This window comes from Motacilla alba, chromosome 6 (assembly GCF_015832195.1).
Source record: "Motacilla alba alba isolate MOTALB_02 chromosome 6, Motacilla_alba_V1.0_pri, whole genome shotgun sequence".
NCBI classification, from domain to species: domain Eukaryota; kingdom Metazoa; phylum Chordata; class Aves; order Passeriformes; family Motacillidae; genus Motacilla; species Motacilla alba.
This window is the reverse complement of record NC_052021.1, coordinates 35,453,730-35,473,621: the sequence shown is the minus strand read 5'-3', so window position 1 is coordinate 35,473,621 and position 19,892 is coordinate 35,453,730. Positions and strand designations below refer to the sequence as shown.

At 54.0% G+C, this 19,892-nt stretch overlaps 1 protein-coding gene across 1 annotated transcript in view; it reads right to left on the bottom strand.

Annotated features, from left to right (window-relative positions):
• JAKMIP3 (Janus kinase and microtubule interacting protein 3) overlaps positions 1-19,892 on the bottom strand; it is a 51,179-nt gene that overhangs the window by 17,064 nt on the left and 14,223 nt on the right. The window contains exons 2-7 of the mRNA XM_038141354.1: positions 12,106-12,249; positions 10,649-10,838; positions 8,883-9,380; positions 2,609-2,824; positions 867-986; positions 302-448 (exon numbers count right to left, since the gene is read on the bottom strand). Coding sequence (XP_037997282.1) covers positions 302-448; positions 867-986; positions 2,609-2,824; positions 8,883-9,380; positions 10,649-10,783 — 1,116 coding nt within the window. The 5' untranslated portion in view covers positions 10,784-10,838; positions 12,106-12,249. The remainder of the gene's footprint in view (positions 1-301; positions 449-866; positions 987-2,608; positions 2,825-8,882; positions 9,381-10,648; positions 10,839-12,105; positions 12,250-19,892) is intronic.

Here is a 19,892-nt window from a genome sequence, read left to right as displayed (position 1 = left end):
GCCCTGCAGCTCTCCTGCTCCCCTTCTGCTGAGCCACATCCGGGCTCCCAGTGTGCCGGATGGTCCTGCTCCTCCAGCTGGAAAGAGGGGCAGGGTCACGGTGCAGATTATTCCCCAGGGATGGTGAGGTGATTCTGGCAGGGAAGTTGAAGGTGAACCATGGAGTGCCAGGTTTGGGTTGGAAGGGACCTGGCCAGAAGGGAGCAGTTTCCCGTGGCACCTGCAAGTGTGGGCCAAGGCCTGACTGGCTCGGCCCCACCAGCTGCACATGCCACGCTCTCCCAGGAGCACGGGCACTCACCATGGCAATGTTCTCCTGCGTCACGAATTTCAGTTTATTCTCCATTCGACGTAAGGCATGTGACAACTCCTCATTCTTCCTACTGAGGCGTTTGTTTTTGTCCAAAATGGGCTTATACTGACTTTCTGCTTCTCTGAGACGTTTCAACTGAAAGGTAAAGAGAAAAATAACATCTCTGGAGGTTTTTCGTCAAATATATTAACTGCTTTCTGTAACTATCACTGTAGAAGTATTTTCTCCCGATGCAAAGCAGAATTATCAAAAACTCTTGGGATTTTCCATTGGGAAGAGAGCATTCCCACACGAGACGATGACATGCCTGTGCAGCCAGCGTTCAATGTGGGGAATGTACTTGCTTTTAAAAAATAAATACATATAATTCAAGCTAATGCCATCTTAAAAATCCATTGCTGCACGAGCCAAGAGGGGAGTGAGCGACGCGGCCCAGCCCGGGCAGCGAGCTGAGGAGGAGGCAGCCCCTCGTTCCAGGCAGCACAGGAGCAAACCCCGGGGTGTTTCTGGGACAGGGCAGCATGTCCCCAGGCCCTGGCACTGCTGCACTCACCAGCTCGTTCCTCTCCTCCGACAGCAGCGCGTTCCTGTCCTCCAGCTTGCGGATGATCCCGCTCAGCTCCGCGATTTTCAGCTGGAAGCGCCGGGCATCCTTTTCATCCAACTGCTGTTCCTAAAACAAAGATCAACTGCAAATAACTGCTCATAAGTGTACACGCCAGAGCACATTGGCAAAGCTCAAACTTTCTCTTATCCCAGAGCCAAACATTTCAAAATGTTTTCGCGTCGAGTGTAACCCGTGGAACCCAAGTGACCATGGAAAGCTGCAGGGTGAGACCAACGGAAAGTCAGGAGTGGAAATGTAACAAAGAATGCAAATGCAGAGGCATGCATATGCATATGTATGTGTATATGCATATGCAAATACAGCATCACAAATGTGATAATACAAGTGTGCAAACACAAAGTTTACAAATGGTAAACTTGGAAACAACAGAAAATATCAAAACTGGAGGCCGTGTTCCAATGATGCCACTGTTGAACTGAGAGCTTCAGACACATCGTCCACTCTGAGGACATGGTCATAAGAAACTGCTATTAAAATTACTGAATTACTGAATGGGGAAAATCCATGCAGTTGTGCATTGAATAAGCTCTTCTTCCAGAAAGCTGTGGCCCTTATGGGGTCCTAAAGAGTCACTCGTAAAGCCACAGGGGTAGCACTTGATCTGAGTGAAAATGCTTCAATCAAATTAGAAATGAATAGAGATATAGGTAGAAGTGTTCTCGTTCAGAATCAGAGGAGTTACAGCAACTGACAAAAGTGACAGACTTTCCCCCTTCTCTACAACTTGTTCTGGTCTTAGGCAGAAGTTGAGTACAACTAGAGAGAGGCAAATTAGTGCCCGCAGTGCTGGTGGCACTTTTGGGAGGTCTAGGGTTCCTCATTCAACAGGTGCAGGAGAGGCTCGGGCCAAAGAATAAAACAGATTGGTTTGCTCAGGTATAAGTTTACACTTGAACTGAGACAATCAAGGCTGTCGCAAAAGAAATCTTGATGAGGATCAGCAATGAGGACGACCTGCACATGTCAGAGGCACGAGGGCAGTTACCCGGGGGCTCTTCTGGGCAAAGGGGGGCCCCAGCAGGGAGGTGCCAGAGTTACACTGCAAAAGCCACTGCGGAGGGGTGACTCCAATCGAACGCTCTGGCTGTTGCAGAGGATGAACAGCAGAGAATAGGTGAGGAGCTCTTTGGTTTGCTTCGTGTCCTGCTGACAGAGAGCAGCAGAGCAGGGCTGCCCTGGGGGCTGCAGGCTCCGTGCTGCCCCGCAGCGCCTTCCCCGTCCCCTCTGGAACTGGCCTCGTACATCTGCTCCCCAAGCCCCAGCCCGCGCCCCCGAGAGCTCGCACACACACAGCACCGGGTGAGAAATGCATTTGCATCGTTTGTTGGCAGAGTCGTGTCAAACTGGCAAACTAAGGTGGGTGGCTGAGCATGGCACAGTGAGGAAAAGGAGAGAGAGAACAGAGGAATTCCACCCTGCTGACAAAACCAAACCAAACCAAACCAAACCAAACCCAAACCAAACCAACCGGGAAACAAAACGACAGAAAGCAAAAGCTCTCCCATGGCGAGGTTTGATTGGAAATCTCAACGGTTTGGGCACGACAAAAACCAGAGCACCAGCAGGTGCCTCAGGAGCCCTGCACAGCCATGGGACAGCTCTTGCTGCAGGGTGCACTCATCAAGATTCTGTCACTCGTTTAGGTGGAACCACGTGGAAGTGCTTACGGGGCTTCCCGAATGATCTGAAGCGTCTCCTGCACCACTTGCATAAGGAAGTTCCCGCTTGGGGCTGCTCAGATGCCGGTCAGACTCTTTGAGCTGGGACAGTTGTTCATCTAAAGCCTCCTTTTGGAGCTGCAGTCTCTGAGCATGCCCGGCTCGCACCCCTAACTCTCTCTCCAGCACGAAGACTGCTCTGTCCTTAAACTTAATCTCCTCCATCTACAAGGAGAACAGAACACAGTCACACAGCGCTCGGCAGCACAGGGCACCCCGGGGCGGCGCAGCCCCGCTGCCCTGCCACCCCGCAGGGACACAGGCAGTGACAGTGAGCTCCGGGCTGCAGCACTGCCCCTCTCCAGGGCCACGCTGCAGGAAACCCCTCCTTCGGCAGGCAGCTGGCAGGGGAATATTGGGAAACAGCCTGAAATCCTATCACTGCTGCAGAATATCGTAAAAAAAATTAAAGCTTGGCACTCGCATCACACTTGGATTGTTTCACTCAAACACTTGAACGATTCTGCAGCGTTTTGCTTGGATGCCACCTCTAGAAAATGTGGATTATTAATCTTTAAACCTCAGTATCCTTTAAATTTTCAAAATTCCTTGAAGAAATATTTTTTTAAATTCTTTTTTTCCAAAAGTCTCCCTTGTGAGCTATTCCCTTTCCATGAGAGGTTTTACTTACACATAATAAACATTATGCAAAATCATGAAGTGCTTAAATAACAAATCCCCTGTGACCTCTAACGCTCTCCTTCCCCTGTGCCAAGGGCCTGTGCACATCCCGTGGGATCAGCCAGGATCCGACCCCTGGGGTCTGGATGGAGTTCACCAGGGTGGCTGGGTCCTGCCAGTGAAGGAAATCCCTGATCCCAGCCCGGGGAAGGAAATCCCTGATCCCTGCCCGGGGAAGGAAATCCCTGATCCCTGCCCAGCTGGGTCCAGCCCAGGGAAGGAATCCCTGATCCCAGCCCTGATCCCAGCCCAGGGAAGGAATCCCTGATCCCAGCCCTGATCCCAGCCCATCTGGGCAGGGGTGCTGCCCACCCTGGACCCCCAGGCCCATCACCCACGGCTGCAGAAGTGGTCGCAGCCCGGGTGGCAGGGGTTCCACAGAAAGGCAGAAATCACACCCATGCCCCAGGGGTCTGCCAGCTGCTTTCAGACTCCAGAAACACGAGATATTTGCCGTTGCTTTTTGAGATTTCAGACATCTAATTTCAATGGTCAGTTTTTGAACCTGGCCTGCTTCAAATAAGAACATTTTGCCTTGTAAGAGCTGTGATAGTACTTTTATCTCTGCTTTGTCTGTAAACCTGGAAAAGATGACACAAGGAATCAACAGTCACCCCAAGGACTTTGTTTGCAGCAAAGGCCAAGGTGGCCCAGCCAGGGCAGGCGCTGCAGGTCACCCAGGCACCAGGAAAGCAAAACGGAGCAAAGGAAAGGGATTTTGGGTGCCATTCACTCACGACCCTTTCAACAATGTCTGTGATGGCAGCGTCTGCTGACTTTGAATGAAACAAAGACACAGGTGCTCCAGAGCACCTGAGGTCTTTCTGCTAAATGCCTAATGAGGAGAAACCTGAATGGATGCACAGATGAGAAGATAACACACCATCAAATGATTATTTGTTTAAAATAAGCAGAATATCGGGTAGTTAATTCTTATTCACACGGAAACAAAGACATATTGCAACAAAGGCAACACATGAAATTGGGAGGAACAAAGAGATGAGAAAACACAAAACATTTTACAGCATTTCACCAACAGTTTGTTTTCCAGGAAAAAAAAAAATCCCTAAACACAACCTTCATAGACCACAAGCAAACATCAGCCTTGACATCGTCCTTCACCTGAGTAAATTCCCACACACGACATGCACAAGGTTGTGCCTGCAGCCACTGACAGACAGAGACAGTGTGGAAACAGCACAGATGGAAGGGAAAGATGTGCCTCAGCACAGGGATGAGAGGAAGGGAAGGCAGGGCAAGGCGCCCCCAGAACTCACTGGCAGTGCTGTGGGTCCGTGGGCACGCTGCCCTCGGGCAGGGCCAGCCTGGCCTCATGCTGGGCTGTGCTGGGCTGTACTGGGCTGTACTGGTGCTGTGCTGGGCTGTGCTGGACCAGGCTCCGGCTCCTCTCCCTGCTCCCAGCCTGCCTGGTGCTCCGGAGCTGGGAAGGGGCGGCAGTGCAGGAGCACCCACCCACCCACCTGCAGGCGCCCGCTGCACTCCAGAGCCGCACGAATGCTGATGAATATTTATGTGTCTGCTGGTGGAGGCAGCCCCAGCACAGCTGGTGCCAATTACAGAGCAGCAGCCGTGCTCGGGGAGATGAGCTGCCCCTCGGTGCTCCCGCAGCTCCAGGCTCTGAGCCGTGACTCTGGCAAAGTTATTACTGCCATCCTCCTTCAAACCCAGGCTGAGGGTCCTGCCTGGGACATCTGTCCCTGCAGCCTTCCTGGGGCTCCTGCAAGCTGACAGATGCTGACAAAAATGGCCTTTGAAGCTGCCAGGGCTTGGGGTCAAAGGCATCCCCCAGGCTGGGGGCACAGAGGAGGATCCCTGTCCAGTGGAAGCACATCTCCCCAGAGTCTGAGCTGGCATCAGGACATGTCAGGAGACCTGTCCCAGCCTCGGTGGGACTGCCAGGGCGCTGGCACCTGGCTGAGACACCCAGGTGGGGAGGGACAGGGTGGCCCTGGGGTGTTCCAGCCCTGGCAGAAGGGCTCAGGCACAGGGGACACACACCCTGCTTGCTCCCCTCCCTCCCCAGAGCCAGCCCCAATGCCCCCCTGTCCTGGGCACCCAACACCAGCACAGGGTCCTGGAGGGTTTGGGCTGGGAGGGAGCTGGAAGCTCAGCTTGGTCCAAGCCCAGTGCAGCCACAGAGCCACTGGGAATCCATGAGAGGAGCACAAACCCAGTGCAGCCACAGAGCCACTGGGAATCCATCCATGGAGCACAAACCCAGTGCAGCCACAGAGCCACTGGGAATCCATCCATGGAGCACAAACCCAGTGCAGCCACAGAGCCACTGGGAATCCATCCATGGAGCACAAACCCAGTGCAGCCACAGAGCCACTGGGAATCCATCCATGGAGCACAAACCCAGTGCAGGCACAGTTCCACTGGGAATCCATCCATGGAGCACAAACCCAGTGCAGCCACAGGGCCACTGGGAATCCATCCATGGAGCACAAACCCAGTGCAGGCACAGAGCCACTGGGAATCCATCCATCATCAGCTGGCCTGAAAGGAACCCCTCAGAAAGAGGAGGTTCCCTGACCCTCCTCACACTAGGAGTAATATTGTCTGGCTTTCATATACAACAAAATCCTTCAGCCCAGGTTTAGTTGGAGAAAAAAAAAATGTGGTAAATGAGGGTCAAACCAAAAATGACTAAAAAATCCACAGGTGGAAGGAGGAACAATTCACCTTAAACATAAGGTGCCCATACAAATGTCACCAAACACAGCTGTGCACTATTTAAACTGGTTTAGAACGCACAAAGCACAATTTAAGGACGGTTGACTAAAATGAGACACTCTCTCCAGGGAGGCTGTTCTCACCTGTACTCGCTCCCATCTGCAGGGGCATTTCACTTCCTGAGGGCCAGCCTGGGCAGGACAGACAGGAGAGCCACGTGTGCCAGCACAGCACCGGGGCCAGAGCAGCCTGAGCACACCCAAAGACACCCCAAAACACCCCAAACCACCCAGCTGCCTTCCCTGTGCTGCCTGCAGTGCTGGGAGCTGTCAGCCCTGGCCCTGGGAATGACTGCAGTGAGGAGCTGGAGTTTATCTGGGGAATACCCAGAATCACAGACCCTGGAGCCCCAGCTGTGCCCGTGCCCACCCTGTCCCCAGCCCTGAGTGCCACCTCCAGGGGACACCTGCAGGGCTGGGCACTCCAACCCTCCCTGGGCAGTGCCAAGGCCTGAGCCCCCTTTCCATGGGGGAATTCCTGCTGAGTCAAAACCTTCCTGCAGCTTTTCCTTATTACTGGCTGTGGCTTCCAGTCTTCCTCAAACCCCCCCAGATTTCAGGCTGTGAGCACACCGTGCTGGACGTGGTGCTGCTGCCCCATCTCAGCACCTTTTGAAGCTACAAAGGCTTTTTTTTTTTTTTTTCCCCAGAATCCTGGAATCCCTGGGGCTGGAAAAGCCCTCCAGGATCAGCAAGTCCACCCTGTGCCCAATCCTCACCCTGTCCCCAGCCCTGAGTGCCACCTCCAGGGGACACCTGCAGGGCTGGGCACTCCAACCCTCCCTGGGCAATTCCTGAGCCCCCTTTCCATGGGGGAATTCCTGCTGTGCCCACCCTGAGCTGCCCTGGCCCAGCCTGGGGCCGTTCCCTCTGCTCCTGTCCCACGCTGCCAGGCAATGCCAGCACAGAAAATGCCCTGAAGCTGAGTCAGTGCATCCCGGATTCTCTGTCACCCCAGGCACCAGGGCCCTCCCCACCAGGAGCCAGCAGCTCCCACCAAAAGGGCTGAGGTGGAGCCCATGGAGCTGAGAGCACTGGGCTCCACCCAGGAGGACTCAGGGCTTGGCAAAATCATGGCACCAGGTAAAATCATGGCACCATGTCATTCCATTGGTGCACTGAGGCAATCTGATTCTTTCAAGCAGGGACTCTTAAAAAATTCGATTTTCAAAGGCAGTTTAGATCACATCCCGCTGAACCAGCCTGCTCCCTATAACCAAGACCATATTTATTTTACAGCTGCTACATTAAAGGCCATTAGTGGGGACTTTCCACGTGAGGCAGCAGGTTTATTTAGGATGTCCATTAGCCCCCCATTCACTGTGCTGTGTGAAATCAATGCCCCAGTGATGTGTGGTCAGAGGAGAATGTACTTACACTGCAGGATACTTGAACAGCATCAATAGAGCAGTTGGTTGTAAATCATTTTTAATATCCTCTTCATAAAAATAAAATAATCTATGAAAAACCTTAACAGCCTAAAGCCTGAGAGAAGAGGAGGCTAAATAAAGGCAGGGGACACTCCAGAGCTGGTGTGCCAGTCCCTGCCAGGCCCTTTGGGGGCAGGGCCCAGGAGATGCTGTACAGCATCCTCCAGGGCAGGGGTCCTGCAGCTCACACTGCCAGCCTTTGACCTGGGGCCAGGCTGCAAGCTCCTCGGGCAGTCTAAATTCATTTAGGGCTCGGATAACAGCTAAGGGCTCATGACTCAGAAGACACCTGGAGGGGTGTGTGCCAGGACACTGAGGCTGTAAAGCAGCATGGCAAACACAAAACGATGGTGACACCACACGGATGCTGAGACAAGACCCAAAACACACCTCCTGAGGGCAGGGCTGTGTGCCCGGCCCCTGGGCAAGGCAGCAGCCCCCGGCAGCTCGGGAGTGCACAAGGCAGGGGCTGGGACAGCAGCCGTGACCCCCCGAGCCCCACAAGGTGCTGCTGGCCTGCCAGGCTCTGCTGCAGAGCCTTCCCTGCGAGGGAGCTCCCTCCCATGGGGATTTCTCCCTTTTCCAAGCACCACCACCCCTTCCAACCTCCCAGCTCCCTCCCAGTGGGATTTCCCCCCTTTTCCAAGCACCACCACCCCTTCCAACCTCCCCAGCCAGTCCCACACGGGCCAGAGGAGAACTCCAAGGCCACAGGGGTGCAGCTCTTGCCTTTGAGAGCGGAGCTGCTGCAGCTGAGGATCCAGGGCTGGGTTAGGTGAGGGCAGGCCGAGCAGCCACACACCTGAGGGCCAGGTGAGCAGGGCCAGGTGAGATCCCAGCGACCTGCTCAGGTGGGAGCCACACAGGAGCAGACCCAGCCCTGTGCTGGGGCACAGCACAATGGTGGGCATGGAGAGAAGTCCCCTGAAAGCCCTGCTGCGTGGGCAGCACTCAGGGGTGCAGGAAAAGAGCACTTGGGATTGGGTAAGCCTCGCTATGGGATGTTCATGGGAAGCAGCAAAGGCAGGGAAAGGGAGGGACCAAGGTGGATCAGGAGGGAAGGCTTGGTGAGGAAACAGAGGCATAACCCAAGACACACAGCTGTTGTAGCATTCCCCTGACCAGCCAGGAGCCTGAGGGCTCTTCCTGCTGCCTGTGACGTGAACAACACCCCCAGGCTCTCCCGTGCATAAAGAAGTTTCCCACGAAACATCCTAATACTTTTAAAAACCACTTTGCCCTTTCTACCAGTGAATGTAAACAGAGCTGGAGCGAGCCCCAGAGTCTCCCCACCCGCCCAGCCCCGATCATTTCCCAGCAGGAGCAGAAGCAAGAGGAGCAGAGGGCGACACGTACCAGCCTGCGGATCTCCCTCTCGCACTCCCTCTTGATGCGGGTGATCTCCTCCTGGTGCAGGTGATACACGCTCCTGATCTCCGCGGCCTTGATTTTGTCAGCTTGGATCACCATCGTCAGAGCCTCCTCCACCTGCTTCTTAGCCCCCTTCAGCTCGGAAATCTCCTGCTGCATTTTGATTTTCTCCACCTCGAAGCCCTTCTTGGCCTCCTCCTTGGCCTCGGAGAGCAGCACCGTCTTCACCTTGTCCGGGGCGCCGTCCCGCACGGCGTTCAGCAGGGTCTGCAGCCTCTGGATTTCATTGTCCTTGATTTTTATTACTCTGAGCAGCTCAGCTTCGTGCTGCCTCAGAAGAGTTTCTCGGACAGCTTGGAGCTCTTTCATTTTGTCTTCATGAAGTTTGACTTTGAGCTCTGTGACCACCACTGTGCTTTTATGCTGCTCGTGCTCCTTGATCTGCTTCACTTCCTGATTCTTCTCCCTTTCCAACTTGCTGACCTATTAGGAAAATCAAGAAAGTGTAGTGTTTTCAATCGACCAAACAATGAATACCTATCACGATATCATTTAAAAATGGTACAGATGACTTTACAGTCTTACACCTCAGTGCTGGTATGTCTGTGTCTACAAACCAGTGGTAGCAAAGACCTTTCTTTCACTGCAGGCTCATGTTTAATACACATTCAGGAATCTGCCAGCACCTTCTGAGTCCTCACTTTATTCTGCAGAAGCTCTCACAGCACATTACCCCCAAAGTAAGGGAAAAATCAGATGCCAGGGCCATCACTCCGGCAGGCAAGCCAAACCTGCACGTGCACAGGCAGGGCACAAAAACCTCTGTGCAAGCTCCTGCGAAGCCCCAAACAGCTGCATTTCACCAGATGGTTCTTAGGTGATGAATTATTCAGCAGAAATAACCGACTGTACCTGACCACGCAAGGCTCAAGTGACATTTCAGTTTAAAACCTTGCCACAAACTCTAGAGAAGCCATGGCCAAAGTGGCTGTGAAGGACGGGGAGGAGGAAAACAAAATCCTCAGCCTTAAAGCTGCAAGTGCTGCTCCACTGCAAAAGGATCAACAGATGTTCCATTTATTCATACCTGCGTGTCGGATTCATGGTCTAAAATGGCTAAAAGTGATGCAAATTCATGGAAAAATGCAAACTATCACTTTGTCCCTGCACGGTAACATATTTCTATTCTGGAACCAAAAACCCCCTGAAGTCTATCAGCGGAAACTGGTTTGGAGAATTGGGGGAAAGCAAATGAACATCCCCTGCAGAGGGCAGGAGCTGGGAGCCCTTAGAGCCGAGGCTCCAGCCCCGTGTGCTGCCCCTCTCCCAAAGGCTGAGGGAGAAGCTGTGCCTCCTTGGAATCTGGGAATTAGCGCAGGGGGCACAGCTGAGGTTTAGGACCGTACATCTGGGTAAGCACTGGGTTTGGAGGAGCCTGAGAGCCAAACCCAAACGAAATTAGTGTAACAGGGAAAGAGAAGAACCAGGTTTGGAGGTGTTAGAGTACAAAACCCAAATGAAATTAGTGTAAAAGGGACAGAGAAGAACCATGTTGGGAGGTATTAGAGTACAAAACCCAAATGAAATTAGTGTAAAAGGGACAGAGAAGAACCATGTTGGGAGGTATTAGAGTACAAAACCCAAATGAAATTAGTGCAAAAGGGACAGAGAAGAGCCAGCAGAGAGGATCCTGGCATTCCTGACCCCTCCAAACGACCCCGAATGCCCTCCCAGGAAGGGAAGCTGCCCACCTTACTCTTCTCCTGCTGGAGCTCGATCTGGATGTCGGTGAGCTTGGCCCTGAGCTCCTCGTTGGCAGCCTGCAGGGCGGCCAGGGCGTCGGGCTTGTCCCCCCTGGCGCGGCTGCTGGAGCCCCTCTTGGCCATGGTGAGGGAGGCCCGGCCCCGAGCGCGCCGCTCGCCGCTCTACATCTTCTGGGGCCTGCAGGGAGGGACAGCACTGTCACCTGCCAGGGGACACAGCACCCAGCACGCCCCAGGGCCAGCTGGAGGGGCTGCATTCCCCGGGCTGGGGGTGCCAGCACAGCTTTGCTCAGCTGGAAGGGTCAGCTGGAGGGGCTGGGGGTGCCAGCACAGCTTTGCTGGGTGGAAGGGTCAGTGGAGGGGCTGGGGGTGCCAGCACAGCTGTGCTCAGCTGGAAGGGCCAGCTGGAGGGGCTGGGGGTGCAAGCTCAGCTTTGCTGGGTGGAAGGGTCAGCTGGAGGGGCTGGGGGTGCCAGCACAGCTTTGCTGGGTGGAAGGGTCAGCTGGAGGGGCTGGGGATGCAAGCACAGCTGTGCTCAGCTGGGTGGAAAAGTCCTCTCAGACCATCCAGTCCAACCCCCAGGTGCCCAGGTGCCACAGCCAGGCATCTGCACCACCCAGGTGCCCCAGGCCTTCACATCCCTCCAGGGATGGGGACTTCCCATCTGGGCTGGACAGCCCTTTCCATGGAGAAGGGCAGCCCAGCATCCCACCTGAACCTCCTCTGATGCTGCCTCTCGTCCTGTCCCTTGTTCCCTGGGAGCAGGGCCTGTCCCCCCCAGCTGCACCCTCCTGCCAGGCAGTGTCCTGCTCCTTCATCTGGACAAGGATTGTCCTGGAACCCACACAGGGCAGAGGATGGGGAATTGAGACAGGGCAGAGCATGGGGAACCCACACAGGGCACAGAGCATGGGGAACGCACACAGGGCAGAGGATGGGGAATGCACACAGGGCAGAGGATGGGGAATGCACACAGGGCAGAGGGAACCCCCACAGCACAGAGGATGGGGAATTCAGACAGTGCAGGGGATGGGGAATGCACACAGGGCAGAGGATGGGGAATCTACACAGGGCACAGAGGATGGGGAATGCACACAGGGCAGAGGATGGGGAATGCACACAGGGCACAGAGGATATGCATACAGAGCAGAGGATGGGGAACCCACACAGGGCAGAGGATGTGGAATTCAGACAGTGCAGAGGATGGGGAATCTACCCTGCACAGAGGGAACCCACACAGGGCAGAGGACGTGGGATCCACACAGCACAGAGGATGTGGAATTCAGGAGGGACATCCACCCACCAGTCCCTGGCACTGCCACGGCTCAGAGACAGCAACCACTGGGAAGATTTTATTTCTATTTTCATAGAATCATGGAACCACAGGATGGTCATACAACAAACTTCCATTGAAAAGTGCTCATACTTGGGAAAACATTTCCAACCTTTTTGAAGCAATCCTGTTCACGTGGGCAGCAATGCTCCTGGCTGGGGACCCTCAGTGCCTCGGTCTGTCCCTCATGGTCCCAGCACAGCAGAGGCACTGTCCCTGTCCAGGCACGGGGACGGGGCTCAGCAGGTCAGGGCAGCTGCAGGGAGAGAGCAACCATAAATGATAGCAGCAAAACAGCAACAGAACCCACCCCCACAACAACATCGTAATAAAAAAAGGGCCTGGATTGAACTCAAGAGCAAAAGCCTGAATCCATCAGGAAGAAAAGAGCCAAGGGAGGCAGCTGCTCTGGGGGTACAAAAACGGGATACAAGGCTGGGAGAGGGCTGGAGTTTGAAGGGCAGAGCTGCTGAGAGACAGAGAAATCACACAGGACATTGGGTCAGAGAGGGGGAGGGAGGCTGAGACCTAGAGAAACAAGTGGGAGAATAAAATAACACTCCTGATATGAACTGTCCAAACCAAGGTGGTACAAACAGCGTCAGTTCTGCTGTTTCTCAGGCCGGTGCCTGACTTTGGAGCCTGGAAGTTCCTATAAAAAGAAACATGTTTGATTGGGCAAAGAAATAGAAATGAATTAAATTTTAAAGGCATTGCCTGTGAAATCTGTAACATGAATACATGTTCTTTGCATTTAAGATTCTTGCTGCTTTGTGCGAGCAGACACAACACACCAAAGGAGACTTAAAACCCCCTTTCTTTATTGATAAAAAATGGGGCAGCCTGTAGCCAGAGGCACAGAGCTGTACCTGCTGCAGCAAACGAGCCCTCTGTGCACATTACAGTTATTTTCTTAGAGGATTCCCTCGGAAGGCAGAGGCAGCGTGAGCCAGGTTAGTTCACAACCCGAGGAAACGAGAAGCAGCCACCAACAAGCTTCAGCTGCTTGCACGTGAACGGCAGACAAACCATCACTTGAATGGCACAGGGATTCGGGAGAGTAACTGCTGACAGGATTCCTTTGGACAGCCAGGGCTGTGAGAATTTACATTTGTGTGCTTACAGAAAAGGAAACTCGGGAGCTGCTCCCGCAGAGCAGAGTTTGCTGGGTGGGAACTCTGTCTGAGGCCAGTTTGCAGAGCACAGATCCTGGCACTTACAGTGCTGCAGCTTTTTAATTTTCTTTCAAGTGTTCATGCCAAGCAGCTTCTTGGATCACTGAACCCCAACTCCTGGGCCTTGCACAGTCTAGGAATGAGCACTGTGCCCACTAAACCAAGTCACAAAAGTCCCAAAAGTCCAGCCCTGAGGAGGAGTGGAGGGCCCGAGGAGGATGTGGGGACATGAGCGTGGTGAAGGATGGCCGAGCCCAGGTGTGATGCTGCAGCCAGGTGTGTGTGTGTATACATATTTTATATATTTTTATATATTTAAATGTGTATATCTGGCGCTGGGGCCAGCAGAGCTCAGTGCTGGCTGCTGCCCCAGCTGAGCTGCCCTCGCTGGGTTGTTGTTCCCAGGCTAAGAATGGAAACAGGGCTGAGGAGGGCACGGCAGCTCCCAGTGACAGCCACGACCTCGTGGGGGACAAGAGGCATTGTCGGAGCCACCACAGTGGTGGCTTGTGCTCCCACAAGCGTGGCCCTGCAGCAGGAGCAGCCCTGGGCACTGGGGCCAACTGCCAGGCCGGGCCTGAAAGGACATTTATCACAAATACTGGGAGGAAAACAGGCCACAGCAAGGCTCCCAGCCAGCAGCAGGCAGGAGGGGGCTCCTCCCGGGCTGAGGGGACACAGAGCTGCTCTGCAGGGCACAGAGCAGCTCCCCCTCCCCAAGCAGACATTCCCTGGAACACCAGCCACCCGCCCCGGGATTTTCCCTTTATTTCTCCAATGAGGCACACAGAAGGGGCAGCTATCAGACACATCACCTTAACAGAGCAGAAAGGTCATGATATTTCTGATGCTGGGAGAATAGGTTATGCATCTGATTCGTGGCATGTTTGATATTGAAAACAGCATCAATAATGCATCAGAGCTGCCTTGAGCAGGGCTCAGCGCTGCCTTTGCCTCCTGGCTTGCAATTCAGACATCAAGACTAATTGGGAAATGTGTTTTCTAGGTAGTAGCTGCAGAAATTAATGTTTCACCATGCTTAAAAATAAGTGAATTATTCCCTACCCAGGGTACCAATATTTGAAAGCAGAACACTGTTCTTACAAATATGGAACATGTCCAATGTCTGCCACAGCCCTGCAAGCACCGGTGTTCTCTGGTTTTGACAAATTGTTCTGATTTATTAGTTTAAACAAACCTTTTCTGAGCCTCTGGTGCACCTTGAAATATTATGATAGAAAGAAAATGTAATGGCCGAGTTCCCACTTTTCCACATGAGTAATACCCGTGCTCCGTTTGGGATTGCACCAGCCTAGAGATCCAAATGCAGGAAAATGAGTTTCCCTCTGAAAAGGAATTTCATGCTAAGCCATGCAATCGTGTCCCGTGCTGGAGCTGTGCTTTGGGCTTCATCCACATAAACATTTGCCATATATCCATAGAACCAGGATGTTGTATGGCTGTACATACATATATCCATAGCTGCGAGGCGAGAAGGGAACCTGTGGGGAATGGCGTGGGAAAAGGAGCGAGCAGGCCAAGGCAGGAACGTCCTGCACACAGGGCTGTGCTGTGCATTCCCTTCACACGCACACGCCACGGAGCCACAGGCAGAATCCAGCCCTGGGAGCCCCGGGGCTGGAACAGCCCCCCAGCCCTGGAGCCCCAGCTGTGCCCATGCCCTCCCTGTCCCCAGCCCTGAGTGCCACCTCCAGGGGACACCTGCAGGGCTGGGCACTCCAACCCTCCCTGGGCAATTCCTGAGCCCCCTTTCCATGGGGGAATTCCTGCTGTGCCCACCCTGAGCTGCCCTGGCCCAGCCTGGGGCCGTTCCCTCTGCTCCTGTCCCTGTTCCCTGGAGCAGAGCCCGACCCCCCGGCTGTCCCCTCCTGGCAGGAGCAGAGCCACAAGGGCCCCCTGAGCCTCCTTTGCTCCAGGCTGAGCCCCTTCCCAGCTCCCTCAGGAACTCTGCAGCCCCTTCCCAGCTCCCTCGGGAGCTCCCCAGCCCCTTCCCAGCTCCCTCAGCCCCTCCTGGGGCTCCAGCCCCTTCCCAGCTCCCTCAGGGATTCTCCAGCCTCTTCCCAGCTCCCTTCCCTGCCCTGGACATTCCATGAGGATTTTTTTCCTCCGTGCCCTTCAGATGGAGACTAATTTGATAAAATTGTTTTTTTCCAACATACAAGCAGTGTGGGTGGCCCAGCCCAGAGCTGCACAGAGGCACACCTGGCAGGTGCATGCTCCTGCTGAGGGAGGTCAGGCTCCCCACCCTGGTACCTACAGCTGCCTGCTGCAGAGCGAGTCCCCACTCCCAGAAGGGAAATAAACAACCAACCAACGCTTCCCAGGGCGAAGGAGGCCCTGAAACCTATCTTTCATGATATAATATCTGCTTTAAATTAAAGATAATTCCGCCCCTCACCCCCCAGGCCCGACGTCTCTGCAGATGGAGTCTAGGCAAAGTTTTGCTGAGGATTAGATGGATTCCAGCAGCAGCTGCAACAGACACATGTCAAATCCCCACTGACCTGGATTTTTCCTCAAAGATTAATCCTCCCACCGTTGTTGGCTTTAAGTCACTGATGGGCGATCATGTCCTCTGTGAGCTCTGCACTTGCAGCCTGCTCTGGGCAGCCTCCCCTGGTGCGTGAAGCTCCCTGCCTGTGCCACACCCAGGGGCTGAACTCCCACCTCTGCTTCTTCATCCTAAGCCTCACACAGTTTTTTGGGTTTCATTCTAAGTGCAAACCATAGGTGGGTGCCAATTATGAAGCTAATTATGGTTTACAGGGAGCGCCTGGAGCTGTGCCGAGGGTTTGGATGGATTTTAGGGAAAGGCTCATCCCAGAGGGTGCTGGGCAGTGTCCAGGCAATGGGCACAGCCCCGAGGCTGCCAGAGGTCCAGGAGCCTTTGGACAGCGCTGCCTGGGGGGCCCAGGGTGGATTTTGGGGTGTCTGGGCAGGAACAGGGTGATCCTGTGGGTCCCAGCTCAGGACAGTCTCTGAACACAGTACACAGACACAATCCTGCCGAATCCCAGCGGGTGCACTTTGAGCAGGACCCCTGTTTACCTGCACAGCTCCCAGGGCTAATTTGCAGAAAGAGCAACAATTAACTAAAACAATTAACAATTGACTAGGTAGGAAAGCAGTTTCTCCTTTTTCTCAGACAACCCCCAATATTTAAGGTTCAAAAATCCATTGGAGCCTCTGCAATAAACTCCAATAACGCACCCCTGCAGATGATCTGCTAAACTGCAGCAGCTCAGCGTCACTTGGGGAGGACTGCTCGTGGGGGATATATCTCAGACCCAATTCCACGAGTTTAACAGCGTGTCACTGCCTTCCCTTGCTCGCAAACAAGCTGTTAGAGCAATGCCATCCCTTCTCCCGAGGAATTCATGCCTGTATAATTAACTAAATCAACTGTAACACAGATGGCATCGCACGATCCAAAAGCACTTGATGGAAACATTTTAAGCATGTTATTAACATCCCCAAATAACTATTTAATGCTACCTCTCCAACCCTCTTCGGCACCAACACACAACACAGCTGGATTTGAGGATGGCAAAGGCAGTGTTTAATTGCTACGCTCTTAGAAAAGATTTTCAGTTCTTGGATTTATTCAATTTATAAATGAGCTTGAAAAATAACAGACTCAACGGTGGCAACAAAACCACTGTGCTTTGGTTTCAGAATTAAGGTTAATTTCCAGACTGATTCATCATCATTAAATTCAGCTGTGAGGAGCTGGGCAGCAGGAGAAGACACTGATGGGAGTAGGAACCTTTCTTTAGGCTGACCCAGACAACCCAAAAACTCCATTTCTATTTGACAGTGAGTTTCACTTCTCAGTAGGTGTGTGCCCAGCTCTAAATCAAGACAAAAATTGACATTTCACAGCAACAGACAAGAATTTGAATGGGAAGTCGATTAATCTCCCAAATGCAAACAGCTGGGAGATGTCCTTCAGGCTCTAGTGAAAAGCTGCTCCTGCAGCCTGGAAAACTGAGGATCAGATTATTCCAAACCTGATTTCTCATTACTAAATATGCCGGTTTAAATGACCTTTCTGTGACACCTGCTGCGAGTCCCCTGCCTCGTGCCAGCCCCCCTCTGCCCTGTCACTGACCGTGATCCTCACAAACACAATAATAAACACAGAGCCAGAAATAAACACAGATAGTGATTTAGGAGCAGAGAGGAGCGTGCCCAGAGCTGTGAGGGTGGCACCCGCGGGGCAGCAGTGCCAGGGATGAGCACTGCCCTGCAGCTCCACTGAGCACAGCACCAGGAGGGTGTGAGGCCTCCCTGCACCATGGCAGACCCAGAGGAGGGGAAGAAAAGGCTGCTTCACCCTCACTTGAACATTTCCAGCCCAAGCACCCCAGGCTGAACAATCTGCCCAGAGCAGCTGGGGCTGCCCCTGGATCCCTGGCAGTGCCCCAGGCCAGGCTGGACACTGGGGCTGGAGCACCTGGGACAGTGGGAGGTGTCCCTGCCATGGCAGGGGTGGCACTGGGTGGGGCTTTAAGGTCCCTTCTAACCCAAACCATTCTGGGATTCTCTGATCCATTTCTCTGGGAAGATCTTATTTTCAACACGAGAACTCTATAACCTTTTTTTTACCAAGACTAACAAAAAAAAAAAAAAAAAAAAAAAAAAAGAGGAACTTCAACAGCTGCCACTGCTTGTGCTCCCCACTGGGTCACTAAAATTGACTTCCTGGAGTTCACCTCTGAGGCCAAGTGACTCATTCATTCCCAAGTGGCCTCTCCTGGCTGATGCCTCCTCCCGGGGAACCCCTGCCCTGCAGGAATCTCCCCTCAGATGTGCAGATGATCGGGAAGAGCACCAGCCCTGCTTTCCCGTGTGAAATGTGCTGCATCATGAACCGGGGGAGCATTGCCCCCAGCAGCTCCAGTTACAGGCTGCAGAAGCTGCAGGGCAGCCCTTTCCCCCGCTGGGTCAGTGTGGCAGCTGGGCAATCTGGGATTTGAGCTCCGCATTCTCCAGTCTCTTAGCCCTCTGCATTTTCTCCCTCAGGGAAAGTGGCTCTGGCACGGCGCTGATCCTCAGCCAAGGCAGGGCTGAGCCCATCTGGCTCCTGAGCCCGCCTGGTCCCGACGGCTGCTCCGGGAGCGCCGCACCGGGCTCTGCCCGGCCGGGACGGCAGCGGGATGCTCCCTGTCCCCCAGCTCGGAGGGATGCTCCCTGTTCCCCCAGCCCGGGGGGATGCTCCCTGTTCCCCCAGCCCGGGGGGATGCTCCCTGTCCCCCAGCCCGGGGGATGCTCCCTGTCCCCCAGCCCGGGGGGATGCTCCCTGTGCCCCAGCCCGGGGGGATGCTCCCTGTCCCCCAGCCCGGGGGGATGCTCCCTGTCCCCCAGCCCGGGGGGATGCTCCCTGTGCCCCAGCCCGGGGGGATGCTCCCTGTGGGGCTGTGTCCCCCCAGCCCGGGGGGATGCTCCCTGCGGGGCTGTGTCCCCCAGCCCGGCCTGGCCGTTCTCGGGGCACTGAGGGAGGCCGTGAGGCTCTGCAGAGCTCTGGGCACCCGGAGGGGCAGCATTAGGGGCAGCATTAGGGGCAGCAATGGCTGTGGTTGCCGGCTCCGGGGCAGCCTGGGAGGTTTTTAATCCAAACGATGCACATTCACACGGCTCATTACAGCCAGGGGAGAAGCCCATGGCCAGCAAGCCCTGCCCAGCAAGCCAGCAGGCAGAGGGGCTGAGACACGTGGGCTGTGCTGGGGCAGCAGAGGGACCTCGGTGAGTCCTGGAGCCCAGAGGCGACGGGAGGAGAGGATGGAAATGCGGAGCTCAGTTCCACAAGGACGCCCCAGGGTCAGACACTGCCGTGATTCACTGCCACAGCTCTGGAATCACAGAATATCCGAGCTGGATATGGCCCACAGGGACCACAGAGCCCAGCCCCTGGCCCAGCCAGGGCATCCCGAGAGGAGAGTGAGCGGTGTGGTGAGTGACAAGCTGCAGCCACGGTGGGGATCCCAGCACAGGAGCTGCTGCTCCAGGCAGGAGATTCCCAGCTGTGAGCCCCAGGCCCGGAGCAGGGGCTGGCACTGCTGGGTGTGCTGGTGACCTGGTAAAGGGCAGGGCGTAAAAACCTGCTGATAACAGAGCATTATGTAGGTCAATCAGGAAAGAGGACAAGCAGGCAAAAGGAAAAAAAAAAAAAAAAACAAAAGCAATAACCTCAAACTAGAAAAAATAGGTAACTTAGCAACACGAAATTCAATCTGTGAAAGTACAAGATAATCTACATTCAAAAATACAATTTGACATATCCTGCACACAGAGATTTAGGAGGAAAGATCAAGTCATCGCTGAGCACATCTGCTGTGCACACAGCAATGTAAATAAGGTATTACAGAGGCAGGAGATGTGAAATCAGAGGAAAAGCATTGTGATGCTGCAGAAGGCTAAATGGTAGGCACTCATTAATCCACTCAAATTCTCCTAAATGAAACATAATAGGTGACCAGGCAATGGAAGAGTGAGGCTCTGGGATTTTTTGGAAGGACATTGAACAGGAAGTTATTAAAGGATTGATACTGTGCAGTGAAAAGGATGTTTCAGTTACTTTTCTGTACTAATGCAAGAACAAGAAACCACCCTGTGGGCGCTGGCAGGAAATGAAATGATTTTTCTGGTGGCAAGATGAATCTCCCACTTGGGATCACTCACCACAAACCCTGGGAGCAGCTGC